General features: G+C 37.4%; 1 protein-coding gene across 27 annotated transcripts in view; it reads left to right on the forward strand.

The window, feature by feature from the left end:
- The window catches only part of picalma (phosphatidylinositol binding clathrin assembly protein a), a 188253-nt gene that overhangs the window by 146131 nt on the left and 25989 nt on the right, over positions 1-16133 (forward strand). For 3 of the 27 annotated variants that reach the window (XM_063053904.1, XM_063053905.1, XM_063053917.1), the window contains exons 14-19: positions 5352-5432; positions 8059-8175; positions 10164-10295; positions 10387-10417; positions 11533-11635; positions 14233-14256. In XM_063053904.1, the coding sequence (XP_062909974.1) occupies positions 5352-5432; positions 8059-8175; positions 10164-10295; positions 10387-10417; positions 11533-11635; positions 14233-14256 (488 nt within the window). The remainder of the gene's footprint in view (positions 1-5351; positions 5433-8058; positions 8176-10163; positions 10296-10386; positions 10418-11532; positions 11636-14232; positions 14257-16133) is intronic. The other 24 variants (XM_063053918.1, XM_063053920.1, XM_063053921.1 and 21 more) reach the window with 16 other exon arrangements.

Below are 16133 nucleotides of genomic sequence, written 5' to 3' on the forward strand. Positions count from 1 at the left end.
GGTGTGCAGTGCTCTTTTTCCTCCTAACATAGCAATGTGTTTTTCTGCCAAGAAGTTCAACTTTTGTCTAATCTGTCCACAGAACATTGTCCCAGAAGGGTTCTTAGAACATCCAGGTGGGCTTTTGCAAACTTGAGACGTGCAGCAATGTTTTTTTTTGAGAACAGTGGTTTCCTCCGTGGTGTCCTTTCATGAACACCATTCTTGTACAGGGTTTTTCTTATAGTGGACACATGAACAGAGACTTTAGCAAGTTCTAGAGATTTTTGCAGATCTTTTTCTGTTGCCCTTGGGTTCTTTTTCACCTCCTTCAGCATTGCACATTGTGCTCTCGGTGTGATCTTTGCAGGATGCCCACTGCTAGGGAGAGTAGCAACATTGTTTCCTCCATTTGTAGATGGTTTCTCTTACTGTGGACTGATGAACACTTAAGTCTTTAGAAATGCTTTTGTAGCCTTTTCCAGCTTCATGCATCTTTACAAATCTTCTGAGGTCTTCTGGAAATTGTTTTCATCGAGGCATGGTGCATGTAAACAGACTTTTCTTGAGAAGAGCCGGATGTGTCTTTGTGTTTTTTTTATAGGGCGGTGCACCTCTCCAACCCACAGCTCCAATCTCATCTTACTGATCGGAACACTTGACTCCAAATAGCTTTTGTCGAAGGCGTTATCCCAGAGGTTCACCTACTTTTTTCAACAAATACATGTAATATTGGATCATTTTTCTCAATAAATGAACAAATATAATGTTTTTTATTATTTACTTAATTGGATTCTCTTTATCTAGTTTTAGGATTTACATGAAGATTTGATTCCATTTTAGGTCATATTTATGCAGAAATAGAGAAAATTCTTGAGTGTTCACAAACTTCCTAGCACCACTGTAAAGGAACATGTTTGGACTCAAATTTCTGGAAAATTCTCATTATGCATTAATACAGTTCTTGCTTCTATTTGGATGCCAACTTTGTTTAACCTGTTATTCAGCACACCTCCAGGTAGTAAAAGTGGGCCAACAACATTGAACGTTCAAGCAATAGGTGAAAATTGTGATGATTGTCAGGAATATTGTATTTCTGTACTCCAAACAAGAGCAAGCAAACCTAAATTTGATTTATTTCTTGAAGCTATGTTCATGCAAATGCTGATGCTGTGAGGATATATATATTGTAGAAATATAATGGGCGATATCACTTTACATTGGCTCAATTTTGAGTGAAGACTTTCTATACTTTCTTGTTTTTTAGTCAAATTTTTGCTCTTTTCATTGCCCCAAATGAAACCCACTGAAGTCACTACTACTACTTTTTCCATGGTCTAACATCTATTTTTTGTGTATTTTTCATTACTGTGAAGTTGCAGGGAAGAAAGCCAATTGATCAGTTGCTGGAGAAACTCTCCTCATCTCACTAACAAGTTCTGTCTTTGTAGCTTATACTTGTGATTTCAAATATTTTTGCTTTAAAAGATACAATAATATCTGTTGCAATGCTTCCTATGCAACAGCATTTGTACATTAAGAGATTCTACATAATCCCAATCAAGTAGAACTAAAGGAAATCTTTCCCCGCCATTTCCAAGACTGAAATCTTCATTAATTTTTAAATTCCCTCTTCATTTAAAAAAAAATTTGCTATGACTTGTTGTTCCAGTGAATCTATGCTCTGGTCTCAATGACATCATTCATTTAATAATGCATTATACATCAAAGTTATTATAAAGAGATTTGCTGTATTATAACAATGGAAATAGCTGCTTCAAGTTTTGCAGTTGTGCACAGATATGATGTGCTTCATCATCCTCCTGTATTCATTGCAAATACTGATGACATTTACAAAGGAGCACCATGTGGATTTGCCAATAGTCAAGTCTTATTTGCAGATATTGAAGATAACTGGGAGAACATTGACAGAGTGATTAAAGTATGTGAAAACTGCAACATATTATGAACTTCTTAGAGTAGAAACAAAGTGTGAAATAAGGAACCTATAGTCCACGTTTATTTTAGAAATTGTTCAAATACTGGGGCCACCACCAAATTACTGAAGAACGGAGAGAGAAACAGAAATGAGTTATGAAAAATATATAATAAATGTCACTAAACTGGCAACATCAATCAATGCCCATCAGCACCTAGAATAACCTGATACAAATTATCTTAATAGCTTGCTACCACGTGAGTCTTGAAACTCAACATAAAGCACTGAAGTAAACCAGTGACAAATGTACTAGAATGTCTAAAAAGAGGAATGTGGTGATGGGAAGGGACCACAACATCAACCGACCAATAATAAGTTGCCAACAAATTCTGCATTGCCCAAAGTTGTTTGATTTTTGGCACCTTGAGGTAAAGAAGGAAGGGTGGAGCATAAAACTAAAGGGGAAATGGATGCACAGCAGAAGGCCATCCAGAATATTAACAGGCGGTCAGAAGAACTCGCTGTCCAACAAGAATGGGAAATTAGGAAAGCATTTCCCCTTTGTACCATAGTGTGGAAGAGGAGAGAAAAAGAATAAGATGTATTATTTCCTCAATCCAAACCCTTAAATGATGCAACCTGATACTTTCTCTTGCATAGTTTGTGCTCACACTTACAGATTTAAAAAGCTGTATATATTTTGCATATACTGACAATTTCAAAGAGCATAATTACCCTCTTTCTAAAATTAGTCATTTTTTATACATAGTCATAGTCATACTTTATTGATCCCGAGGGAGATTGGTTTTCCTTACAGTTGCACCATAAATAATTAAATAGTAATAAAACCATAAATAGTTAAATAGTAATATGTAAATTATACCAGAAAATTATGAGATAAGTCCAGGACCAGCCTATTGGCTTAGGGTGTCTGACTCTCCAAGGGAGGAGTTGTAAAGTTTGATGGCCACAGGCAGGAATGACCTCCTATGATGCTCTGTGTTGCATCTCAGTGGAATGAGTCTCTGGTTGAATGTACTCTTGTGCCCACCCAGTACGATATGTAGTGGATGGGAGACATTGTCCAAGATGGCATGCAACTTGGACAGCATCCGCTTTTCAGACACCACCGTGAGAGAGTCTAGTTCCATCACCACAGCATCACTGGCTTTACGAATGAGTTTGTTGATTCTGTTGGTGTCTGCTACCCTCAGTCTGCTGCCCCAGCACACAACAGCAAACATGATAGCACTGGCCACCACAGACTCGTAGAACATCCTCAGCATCGTCTGGCAGATGTTAAAGGACCTCAGTCTCCTCAGGAAATAGAGATGGCTCTGACCCTTCTTGTAGACAGCCTCAGTGTTCTTTGACCAGTCTAGTTTATTGTCAATTCGTATCCCCAGGTATTTGTAATCCTCCACCATGTTCACACTGACCCCCGGATGGAAACAGAGGTCGCCGGTACCTTAGCTCTCCTCAGGTCTACCACCAGCTCCTTAGTCTTTTTCACATTAAGCTGCAGATATTTCTGCTAACACCATGTGACAAAGTTTCCTACCGTAGCTCTGTACTCAGCCTCATCTCCCTTGCTGATGCATCCAACTATGGCAGAGCCATCTGAAAACTTCTGAAGATGACAAGACTCTGTGCAGTAGTTGAAGTCCGAGGTGTAAATGGTGAAGAGAAAGGGAGCCAAGACAGTCCCCTGTGGAGCCCCAGTGCTGCTGATTACTCTGTCAGACACACAGTGATGCAACCACACGTACAGTGGTCTGCCAGTCAGGTAATCAAGAATCCATGACACCGGGAAAGCATCCACCTGCATCACTGTCAGCTTCTCCCCCAGCAGAGCAGGCCAGATGGTGTTGAACGCACTGGAGAAGTCAAAAAACATGACCCTCACAGTGCTAGCTGGCTTGCCCAGGTGGGCGTAGATTACCTTATACAGAGACTATTTGGCCCAATGAACCTTTGGCAGCTCTGATCATTCCCATTCATCCTATTTGTCCCACTTGCAGTATTTCCCTGTAATCTATTCTGTCATACATGTTCATTAAATCTACCAATTGTCTAAGCATCCATGTAGACTAGAGGCAATTAATCTACTAACCCAAGTGTTTCTGGGCTGTGAAAGGAAATGATGTGGTCAGAAAATATTCAGACTCTACACAGATAACACCACTGGTCAGATTCTAATCCAAGTCACTGGGGTCATGAAAGAACTTTGTGCCATTCCAGTTCTTGTTATAGGATTCACGGGCAGCTTATTGGCCAACTTTGGATATGTACAGTATTTAGCCCTCTTGAAACTGTCTTTGCTACTGATTTGAGCACAGTGATTTATCTGTAGCGGTAGTTTCTCAGCTGCATTGTTGCCTCCAGGATCTTGTTGGCAACCATTGTTCTTATCCATTCCCTTCTTCACTATTTTTTCTGCAAAAGATATCCCTGAAAAGAAGGAAGTTGACTGTCACAAGTATGGTTAATGCCTGGTTATTTTGAATTTAATTATTTTAGTGTAATGTCACACCCAGTCCTAGATTTGTTAATAAATTTGACATAACTTTACACCATCTTTTATTCTTCGATCTACATTGGATCACTTCACTTAATTTCCCCTGTGATTTTCTTGCCTTTTTTACCATGCTTATTTGTGAGACACTTCGTAATGTTTCTTATGTTAATATAGTTATAAAACTAAATTACCATTTATAACTTCCATATGGAAAGAATGAATGACCTTGTATTTCAATATTATTTCCCTATCATACTTGCAATAGAAGAACATAAATTGATTTTTGTATTCAGGATCGCTCAATCTATGAAAGAAGACTGAGTCATGTAGTGTATTAGATGTTAAAATGTAATGTTATCGCTTTTGCCTTCTTCCTGATCCAGTGTCTCCTTATTTGTTCTATACAATACACACAGCAAGATTGCACTGTTGAATTTTAGATATTCCATTACCACCAATTTTTAAAAACTCAGCAATTGATTATTGTGTAGTACAGGTCCATTCTTTCTACTCTGGACTTTGGCATCTGTTTGGGTTTCATCTGTTAGAAATAAATTCTCTTTTTGAAATTCCTCTCAATGTACCAATGGGCTCAGAAGGTTTAATCTGGCAGAAGATGTATGATCTTAAAGACGAAGTGATGGATGGACAGCTGAGTTAAACTAATGGTCTTAAGTTTGATAATTCAGAGGAAGACTAGAAACAATGTTTAAGAATTGGTCATCAATATGATTATCCTTGTAGCATGTAGTTATGGGATAGTAAGCAATTGATTTAAAAAATCAAGAATGTACTCAGTATATTTTACTTTCATGAAATTTCTATATACTATTTCTGTTTGTTTAGACTTCAGTCCTTGGCTCAGTAACTGCTGCTTATCTTTCTGATCTTCTCTTTGCACAATTCATCTGTCAGATTCCTTCTGTGGTCCTCCAGCCTATTCTAATACTTCCCAGTTTAGAACAGAGTCCCCTGCTGTAGCTGGTCTATTTGCAGGTAGGTTTGATTCACTTTGTTCTGAAAGTGCTGTTAATGAAGTTAAATCATTGTTCTGCACTGAATTACTGAGCGTCATCTATTGCTTGTGAAATAGTTTAAAGTAGGCAGATTTACTACACATATATGTATTTATGTGTATGCATCTACATCCATCCATACCCAAGACTATAATAATTTCATGTATTGCATTGTACTGCTACCACAGAAAAAAATTCAAGACGTGAGTGATGATAAACGTGATTTTGATATGGGTCTCTATTGTGGACTGAGAGTGGGAAGGGGGCAGGAAGAAGGGGGAAGGGAGAGGGGAGGAAGTATGAAGCACCAGAAAGACATTCTGTAATGACCAATAAGCCAATTATTTGGAATCAAATGACCTTGCTTGGTGTCTTGGGGCTGAGTGTATCTGTACCTGTATCAAGGCCCCCCCCCCCACAGCACTGTTTCCTTTTCTGCCACCTGACCAACACCCCTTCAGTGCTCCACCCTCACTATTCCCAGCATCATTAGCTCCTGCCAGATTAACAAATTAACACTCCGCTCCACGTTGACAAATACTCAATACAAAACTCTTAGGCACTCCAGCCGTATATCTGTGCTTAAGACTTTTGCACAGGACCATATATTTAGCATTTTGATGATTAATTATGCCATCTGCCATGGTGAAGGTTTCATTATTTTACCTACGAACAATGTCATCTAGTCTGTATTTTATTCAGTGTAAACCATCTATTTTCTCACATTTTACTGTCAGTGATTTACTGAAGTCATGTGCTTGAGCAACAGGGTTTAACAATACTTGACAGGTCACCATGTAAACATGTGAGTGGCAATATGTTCTGTTAAACTGGAAATATCCATGTTGATACCTTTTCCACTTGATGCGCAAAGATGCCTTATCAGTGTTAATGTGGACATTTTCTCTTGTATCCAATTTGGTATGGCAATTGCAAAACAAACGTGTTGCATATAGCATGATTTCTATGGTGACTGACACCTTGTGGTCATTGGGGTTTTCCTTCCAAACTTATCAAATTGTATCCGTACCCACCTCATATTTTGAGGTAATTGAAGCACAGAATGGCATTTTTGGGAAAGGTGCACTGTGAAATTTCTGCATTTTCTGTAACAGTTTCAATTCTATACATTGGTAAATCTGAAATGCTGCTTTGTTTGTAATAAATATTTCAGTAATAGCAATAAATAATTTTGATACAGCAAAATTTGAAACATGGTCAAAATGGAAGTGAAACAAGAAATCAAAATAGGTTTCCAATTGATTGACCTCACCAATTGTAAAAGACTTGAATTAGTCTTCAAAAGACTTTGTACAGTTATGAGATGGTGATGTCAAACCTGCTGTTTGGGACTTGACTGTATTTCCTTTTTCTGTAATTGAATTAAGAATTTTAATTTTTACATTAATATTTGAAATATTTTGGTCTGTAAGCTTTCAGAGTAATTAATCTTCCCTGACTAAGGTGGCTCAGTAGCATAGCTAATAGAGCTGCTACCTTACTGGCTTGGGTTCAGTCCGTTGCCGTCTGGCTGGGGTTTCCACATTTTCTCTGTGATCACACGTTTCCTCCTAGGTGCTTCATTTTCCAAGAGTGTGCCGATTGATTATTAATTTGATTGGTGTATAGCTAAGTGGTGGTAATGAAGGGCGTTGATGTGAATATGTGCTAAATAGATGGGTTAGGTTAAGATTAGTGTAAAAGTGGGTGCTCGGTAGTCTTGATTGATGACCTGATGGCACTGACAGTGACTATGTGGTGTAAAGCAACTTAGGTTATCAATTATTATTGAAATGAGGAAGAACTCTTGATAATGAAACATTGAATTTGTCCAGGAGTTGGATCATAGCACCATGACTCTTGACCCAGCTAGTCCATGCTATTGTTTATACTCTGCATTGATTTTTTTCTACTGGCTTAACCAAAGTCCCTGTTTTTGCTGAACTTTCTTATCTTTTTCTTACTGCCTGATGTACTTAGCTCTTCTCAGCTCTTCACTTAAAGTTGCATCATGTTGTAGAATCAGAAGTGTTATTTGCAAAGAGTACAAATCAATAATAACAGTTGTGTGGGCAATGTCAGATATTAACCATAGTGAAAGTTGAGCAAATGCATTTTGGGCATTTCTGATGCAAACAGTCCATCCCTTTAAGCATGGAGAGATGCTGCAGTTTTACTCATCGTACTTAGAGAATGTATACTGATATCATTTACAGTAACGGATAACTTAATTGTGTAAGCTTTTTACTGGTGACAGTAATACACCGACCTAAAATACATTGCATTCATCCTGACATTACAGATTCTGCTTCAGAAGTCTCATTAATTTTGCTTCTTTTTGAATTGATTTTACTTGCCGTGTACTGGAGGTGGAAATTTTGAGCAGAAGTTTTTTTTTGCCTCAGTTTGCAGTAGCCTTACTATTTTGAATAATGAAACAACTTTTGAAGGAGAAGCTGGAAACAGTAGCCAAATGAATTATTCACTTTAAAATTTGGATTATCTATCAACTTAAAGCTGAATTCTGATTGGTAAAAGAATTAATGAGGTTTTTCTTCACTCTTTTTGCATTATTGAAGGTAACCATGTTTATTTTGTAATTTTAGGGTTCACTCCTTCACCAGCTACTCAGACACTATCTTCATCAAGCCTTAATGTTGACTTTGAGTCTGTATTTGGAACTAAATCAACTTCCACAGCCAATAGCATCATGGATTCTGATGGTAAGAATATCCTATTCCATTGGGGAAGAGGTCATTGAACAACAATCATTTCATTTTGGAATGCCACAGGGTATTCAGATCATGTATTTATGTCAATGAAATTTAATACTCTAGTATAACTGAGGCAGTGGCTAAAAGTTTCCCAAATTTGTTCGGTCCCAAAAGTTAATAGTGTTTACTTTCATCTACGGTGGGTGGGGGGGGGGAGATCCCACTTAGAAGAATTGTATACTTTATTACCTTTACCTTGCACTTTTCTGAATATGGAATTAGACTGTCTGAACTGCTGTTCTGGTTTCTGAGATGTTTTAAGGTTGGATTTGCCAGTGAGTGATGCATTGAACTATATAAACAAACCAGTTAGGTTAGTGTAACATTGATATGGGTTTGATGAGTTTTTATTGTGTATACCAATAACCCAGAAATAAGTTCTCTATTTTATATTAAAAATGGTGTCAAAGTAAAATGATTGAATGTTCTATTAAAATGTTCAATTGACTGCTTAGTTGGTTCATTTAGCTTTGTGGTGTTTTAAATATTTGACCATCTTTTACTGTCAGTGTTGGTCTCTTATGGATGAAGATTGCAGCTTAAAATAGGAGACTGGGGGAAAATAATCTGACGAGATATCACTGTGCATTTCTTGGAGTTATGTAGCCTTGGGTGATTTCCCATTCCATGTCACCATGAATGACATATATCCATGTGTAATTTGTTCTATCATGCAGGCCATGAATCGTATTCTCGAATTAGCCTCCCTGCAATATGCACATACATCACAATGAGACTAAAGGCGCGCTGTCATTTCCTAGTGCATGGCCAAAACGGAGGCAGTGTATCATCTGAAAATTGTCCAGAATGTTTTGAGTAATAATTTTGATCATGTTTTATTTAGTTAACTGTATTAACAAATTATGAAAATTGTGATTTTTTTAAAACCAGTTTTATTGCTAGTTCTTTCTATCAAGTTGGCATTAATTAGTTTTGTTTCCTCATGTTATCAATTTGGTGGCATTGGAGTTCAAATAATTGCTCAAATAAAAAAGCATTAATCTTGTTTATTTGCTGCATTGATAGGAACTTTTTTAAGGGAATTCAGTGGTGCTGCACATCGTGCAGGTAGTTGACAGTTTCAGACCTAGATTCAATCTTGACCTCTTGGTATTTCCTGTGTGGAGTTTGTCTCTTCTATCTGTAACTGTGTGAATTCTCCCATGTACTTCAGTTTCCTCCCACATTTCCTGAGAGGTCTGCTGGTTGTTTGGTTAATTGACTGCTGTAATCTTCTCCTCACATTAGTGGTTGGCAAGGAAATCAGGGATCGTGTTGATTGTAGGTGAGGGAGAATAATAAGAGGGGAGTAAATGCAGGAATGAGATTGAAATTGCTTTTGAGAACTGGTTCCTTCCATGTCTGAAGGAAATATGATGAAACAAGTTTGAGAAATATGAAAAAGCAGTGTTTCTGATAATGAAGGTATTGATGTCTCAACTTTATTTTTGAACATTAGATAGTCCTAAACATTCAAAGCACCTGTGCATTTGTTACAATTGTATTTGAAATATATGTGTATTTGATATGTTGCTTGCAAAATTATGCAGGAGTTGTCAATATATTTTAGCTAAATGGTTTTTTCCCTGCATGCAGCAATGTTGGCTTATTCCTGCATGTTGTTATGTTTTTTATATATAAGGTATAATAGAAAATGTATACATTTTATTAGGTAATATTTTCTAGGTCATCTTTCTGTTGATATGTACTTAGTAAATATGCAGTGCTTTAATTACATTTCTGGCTTGTTCTGTAAACATATTATTCTAATTTTTTTCCATTATCCATACCTATGGGCACTTGGCTATGCTTGGCATGCTTGAATGGGTGAGTTGGGATTTTAACATTTTGATCTTTGTTGGCAAAATATTAGTGATGTCCCTGCAAAATTTTTGTTTTGTGTTGCTCTAATTATGATGCATTACTGACCTCCAAAGACTTTGATGGATTAGGTGGACTCCTGAAACCAACTGTAGCTTTGCAGAGTCAGACCCAGCCATCTTCAAAGCCACATCCAAACAAGCTAGTAGGAGAGGATTTGGATTCATCATTGGCTAATCTTGTTGGCAGTAAGTATCTAACATATATGGTTGTGTTTTTAACTTCTTTTCTCTCTCTTACTGCTGATCAAGTAATGCAAATTGATTTCTTGTATTTCAGACTTGGGAATTGGAAATGGATCTGCTAAAAAGTAAGGACCAGTCATTCATGCATATTTATTAAAGTAGTTAAGACTCTATTTTCCTAACAGGATTATTTTTTCTATATATTCTACTGAAATTATAGCATATTTTCCAATGCCCAAAAATGTTCTTTGTATTAAAATGAGAAATTTGGTGATGGCACTACCTTGTGAAACTTAGAAATCTTTAAATTTGGTCCTTTTGATTCTTCAGATTGTGTAGAATGCTTTGTAATATGTGAGCTGTGGGTATAATTTGTAATTGTCAAGGTATTTGTTATCTCTACAGGAATAAAAATAATGGTGACTTTTAAAAAGTTCAGGTGACAATACAACTAATGTGGAAAAAATGTGTCAGAAAATAGGGATGTGGTCTCTTTGATTGAACATGTTTAATTACGCTAATACATCACTTTTTATTGCTGGGATGTAACTACATCAGCTCCACATTCAGGTTTTGTTTTTTGGTGCACATATTTCATTGAGTTTTTGAAACTCGATGTTAATTTTTTACTTGGATGGTTAGTAAAGTTCAAGGAGTAGAACTAAGCAGTATAAAACAAAATAGTTTAGTCTCACTTTCATTATATTTAAAACATTATAGCATTGTTTGGGGGTGAGAGTATCTAAGATACTCATTGGCCAGTTTTTTTTTTAAACCTATGTTTCTCTGACTGTATTACGTCCTGGCAACTTGAATCCTGTAACTTGCCCATTTCTACCAATTAAATTAGCTAACATTAAATGTTCAAAGGGTGCCTAGAAGCGATCACTCAAAGAAGGGCTGTTGTGTTAGTGTCCTAATTTACCCATAAATTACAGAGCAGTTGCAGTGAAGTTTCAAAACTATTTAAATACAAATATGCATCAGTTGTCTTTATTGTTTTGGCAGATCAACTTAATGATTGAATGTGAAGATGCCAAAACCGTTATTATGTTGCAGTTTATTATAACTGCATAGTTTGGCTTTACTTTGGTTCAGCATTATAGTTTCTTTGATCTGAAGCTCTATGGCTATTCTTAATTTTAGTTTGTTGTTTGCCTCAGTTGGACAGCTTTGTATTATAAATGTGCTGTTTGCAATTGGAATACAGAATGATTAATTAAAGAATCTTTTGCCTAAGAAGTGATCTTCATTGGAACCAGCCTGGGGAAAAGAAACTAACTGGAGGAACCAACTGGCAGCCCAAGGTTGCTCCTACTACAACCTGGAATCCTGCTACACTGGTGAGTTAATTTTTTATGCAAGTTTCGAGGAATATTTCTGTTCGAGTAAGGGGTGATACATGTAAAATGTCTCAAGTTGAGCACATTTGTTGTACTGAAATACAAATTAACTCATTGAAGATTGATTCATATTTCTAAAAAGCTGCTTTTAATATTTTGTCATGTTAATAAGTTTTTGAATTCTAAATACACAATTAAATTGTGAATTTCTTTTGCTATAAGAGCAGTTCTTTCTCCTCCATTATGCCATTCAAGTGAAGCATTGCACGTGCAAGACAATGCTCCTGTTAGCAGAGGATTTGGCTCCATTCATTTGAAAATTATTTCTGACTTGTTTTTACAGCATAATTCTTAGCTTGCATAGTTCTGTCAGTACACTTTGTAGCTTTTCAAATATTCATCTACATACCTTTATAAAATTTGACAGTTTTCACCATCCTTTTGGATGGTGAATTTTGGACTATTTTCCCTCACACCCTCACTGGTTTATGAACTTTTCCTTCCTCTTTTCTCCTTTAAACTTTCTGCCATCTAGCTTAAGTCTATGTCACCTAGTTATCTACTACTACTTTCATGAGAAGAATGTCCTTTTCTGCTCACTTACTGTAGATTTATCATTGTGTACAGCTCAGAATCAACAAGGATGGTACATTGATTTTAGTTGGGCTTTGAAGTGCCACAGGATAAGGACAGCACAAGTCCACAGATTCAAGGCAAAGCAACTGTTAAAAGAAGAATCTCTATGAATTATACTAGAGCACTGATAAAATAAATGTAGACATAAACAATTGAATACATTTCTAATTACCTCATATGCTTCTTTTGTTTGAGTTTGATCTCCTTTTATGATACTGCCTTGCCTGTTGCTGCTTGGCTGTAATCAAACCACTGGAAGATTGCTCTCTCACTGTTGAAGGTGACTACAAGCAGCTCTGGGCAAACGGCCCAGCTTCAGACTGTAGCATTCCAGCATGAACAGGCTTAACCTGGGTCATATGAGCTGAAGGCCAATTGCAAGGTTACTTTTGCAGTGGTAATGGGAGAGCAGTTACTGTGACCCAGAGAGATGCAGTAGATTTTTTCGTGTCATGGACTTATTGGCACTTTGCATGGCAAACTGCCCTTGCAAACTGTCACAGGTCACATTGTCACTGGGGCTTGTTTAATGTTGGGCCATGATGGCCTTGGACTAAATTTCCATTGCAGTTTTCTGATGATAGATTGCCTTTGCACGTGCTTCTGTTTAAATTTTAAAAATAGCATGATCATACCAAAAGAGAGTGAAGGGAAGAGGGTGCTTAGCAGACTTACTAATGACAAGATGTAGCATCTAGTGGAATGCCAAGAGGTTCAGGGCACTAATTTCTAGCATCCACCTCCTCTATGGGAAACAAGTGAGTATCTCAATAGATTTAAGTGATACACATCAAAGTTGCTGGTGAACGCAGCAGGCCAAGCAGCATCTATAGGAAGGGTCTGACGAAGGGTCTCGGCCTGAAACGTCGACTGCGCCTCTTCCTATAGATGCTGCTTGGCCTGCTGCGTTCACCAGCAACTTTGATGTGTGTTGCTTGAATTTCCAGCATCTGCAGAATTCCTGTTGTTTAGATTTAAGTGATGTTTGCTACAGGTGTAGATACACTGTCAACATATGGTATACGAGTGCTGGAGTTGAGAATGAGAATTGAAGCTGTGCTGGTTTTGTCAGTAACTGCTAACCTTGACCATCTGAGCAAGGTCATTGAATTTCTTTTGACGCTGGAAATGGGTTTGTGGTCTGTCATTCCTGGTATAGTAGCATCCTGCTTTCTGCTTCATTTCAGCATTGTGTTAGATTGCTAATTAAACCACAAAAGGAGTTTCCAAGTACTCATGGTTTAAATTATTGCCCAACAACTATGTAATCCTTTCACAGGAATGTCATAGTTGCAATCACTGAATCTGAGAGTTTCATTCCCACCACAGTTGAATTACAATTGAAACTAATATAAATACAATGTTTCTCAAAGGTTTGTGGTAATGATGTCAATTGGGAAAACTTCCCTTGAGAACTGAAGATCAGTCAGACATGGATTACAATTCATGGGTGAGTTGTTTAGCCATACCAGGCAGGTTCCTGATGTTCAACAACTTACTAAGTACTTGGATTCTTCTTGTTTGGTTAAAGTAACTCACCAAACCAATGCCTTGATAGGTATTGTAATATTCTGCATAGTTTAAGATTGTTAAAATCCAGTAGATTTAAGTCTACTGAAATTTTTTGATTTTTATGTTGCCTACTCCTGGAAAAGTTTATTTTTGTGACTGGGCACAGATCAAACAAAGAAACCAGTCAGAACATTTCCTTGGTCATTTGACAAATACTGCTTAGAAGTATCCACAAAACCTTGATAGATGCAATAACATTTTATAAAGTGGAAGAAGTGAGGATGTGTGTGTGTGACTTTTTTAAGAACGATCAGGTAGTTTAAAATTAAGTATAGTTAATGACTAACTTATTTTTTTAACTTTAACATGAGCAATGTATAAACTAATTGTAAGAGTGCAGTCTGACTAAATATTTGATGGTTTATGCAATTGTTTCCTTTGAAAAGCAGAATGGCATGCATTTCCCTCAATACGTAAGTGAAATTGTTTTACTTTAAAAGCTGGCATGCTGTTGTCATTCGCTACTGATCTGAGAACTACTTGCAGCTGTTACATTTTTCACCCGCTGGAAACTTGTTTGAAACTTGCTGCTGCCATTGCCTAAGTCTGTCCTCTAAATATCACTCTGATGACAGCATGAAAGCAAATTCAAATTTATTCAAGAAAACTTCCATATAAATTGATATATGGAACCGTCCCTCACCCCCGCACACACACCTTTTTCTTTGTTCTCCTAGTCAGATGTGGTGGGCAAGTCTGTGGCTTCATGAACTCTTCTTCTTGCGTGAAGAAACTGCCAAAGTAGCCTGTAATGCATGAATTCGCTACTTTCTTTTAAGTATCTACTTTGGCAGTGGTTTGACAAAATGTTAATGGTTAATTTGTGAAGCATACACCACCTATGCCTGATATGCCTAAAATTTAAAATTGTGCAATTTAAAGCATGATTTGCTTTGGAGAATTTCCGGCTCTATTTAACTTTTAGCTATCTTCAGATGATATGGAATAACATGTCGCTCACTGATAAAGTGGAGAATCTCCTGTGATATGTTGAAATATTTTTGTAGTCTTCATAGTAAATTAAAGCTGACAATAAATATTTATGGAATAGTTTCATGTGACTTTTATAAGTATTGACCTGAAGCAGAACTATAAATTAGATTTGGAGACTTAGATCATGGTAACGTGCCCTTCCAGTGCAACGAGCCCAGTTATACCCATGTTACTGATTAACCTATTAACGGGTACGTCTTCAGAATGTGGGAGGAAACAGAGCTCATAGAGGAAACCCATGCAGTCACAGGGAGAATGTAAAAATCCTTACGGGCAGAGGAAGGAATGGATGCCATGTTACTGGTGTTATGAAGGCGTTTTGCTAACAGCTATACTACTGTGCTGCCCCACCCCACCCCTCTCCCCAACACTATTAATCATTTTTCCCAAGTTTGTTTTGGGACTTGAGTATTTATTCTTGCACATGGCACTGTCTTTATTTCAAATGAGAGATTGGTATGGGAACTTCACCATGAAACCAACTTAGCTAACATCAAAAGGCAAGGATGCAGGAAATCTGAAATAAAAAATCAAGCAGAAGATATTTAGCAGGGCAGGCAGCATCTGTGAAAGGAGAAATAGATTTAAAATCCTGGGTCACTGACCCGATCAGGAAATGAAAAATGAGAATATAACTATGTTTCAGGTTACAGAAAGAGGGAAAGTTGATGTGAGCAATGGAAATGACTGCGATTGGTCAAATATAAATATTTTATAACCAAGAGAGAAGCTGTTAATACTGTCTGAAAAAGGCAATGAAAATCGGCACGCACGGTAGCGTGGTATTATTACAGTTCGGTGTTCAATCCTGGTTTCCTGTGTACGAGTTTGTATGTCCTCCCACGGGAATACGTGGGTTTCCTCTAGGTGCTCTGGCTTCCTTCCACAGTCCAAGGATGTTTTATTTAGTAGGTTAATTGGCCATTTTAAGTTGTCCCATGATTAGGCTAGGGTTAAATTGGGGGATGCTGGCGGCGTAGCTCAAAGGGCTGGAAGGGCCTATTTCACGGTGTATTTCTAACTGAGCCAAATAATAAGTGTAGCCCCCCTGGCAAGCCTCAGGGTCGCTCAACTCGCTGTCGTCTAGGGAAACGGCCCTCGGCCCTGCCAAACTGGGTAATTAAGTTTGTGTGGATGCTGTGTGATATACCCCACCCTGCCAAATAACAGACAATACACCATATACGATTAAATGAATCACAGTTTATAGATATTACTGGAACTATATAATTAATAGAGATAAAATATAAAAGGAAAATGAGGCGCCACATTTGTCAAAGTTCAATCTCTTTGTGCA

The sequence above is a fragment of the Mobula hypostoma genome, chromosome 7 (genome assembly GCF_963921235.1).
Source record: "Mobula hypostoma chromosome 7, sMobHyp1.1, whole genome shotgun sequence".
Classification (NCBI taxonomy): Eukaryota; Metazoa; Chordata; class Chondrichthyes; order Myliobatiformes; family Myliobatidae; genus Mobula; species Mobula hypostoma.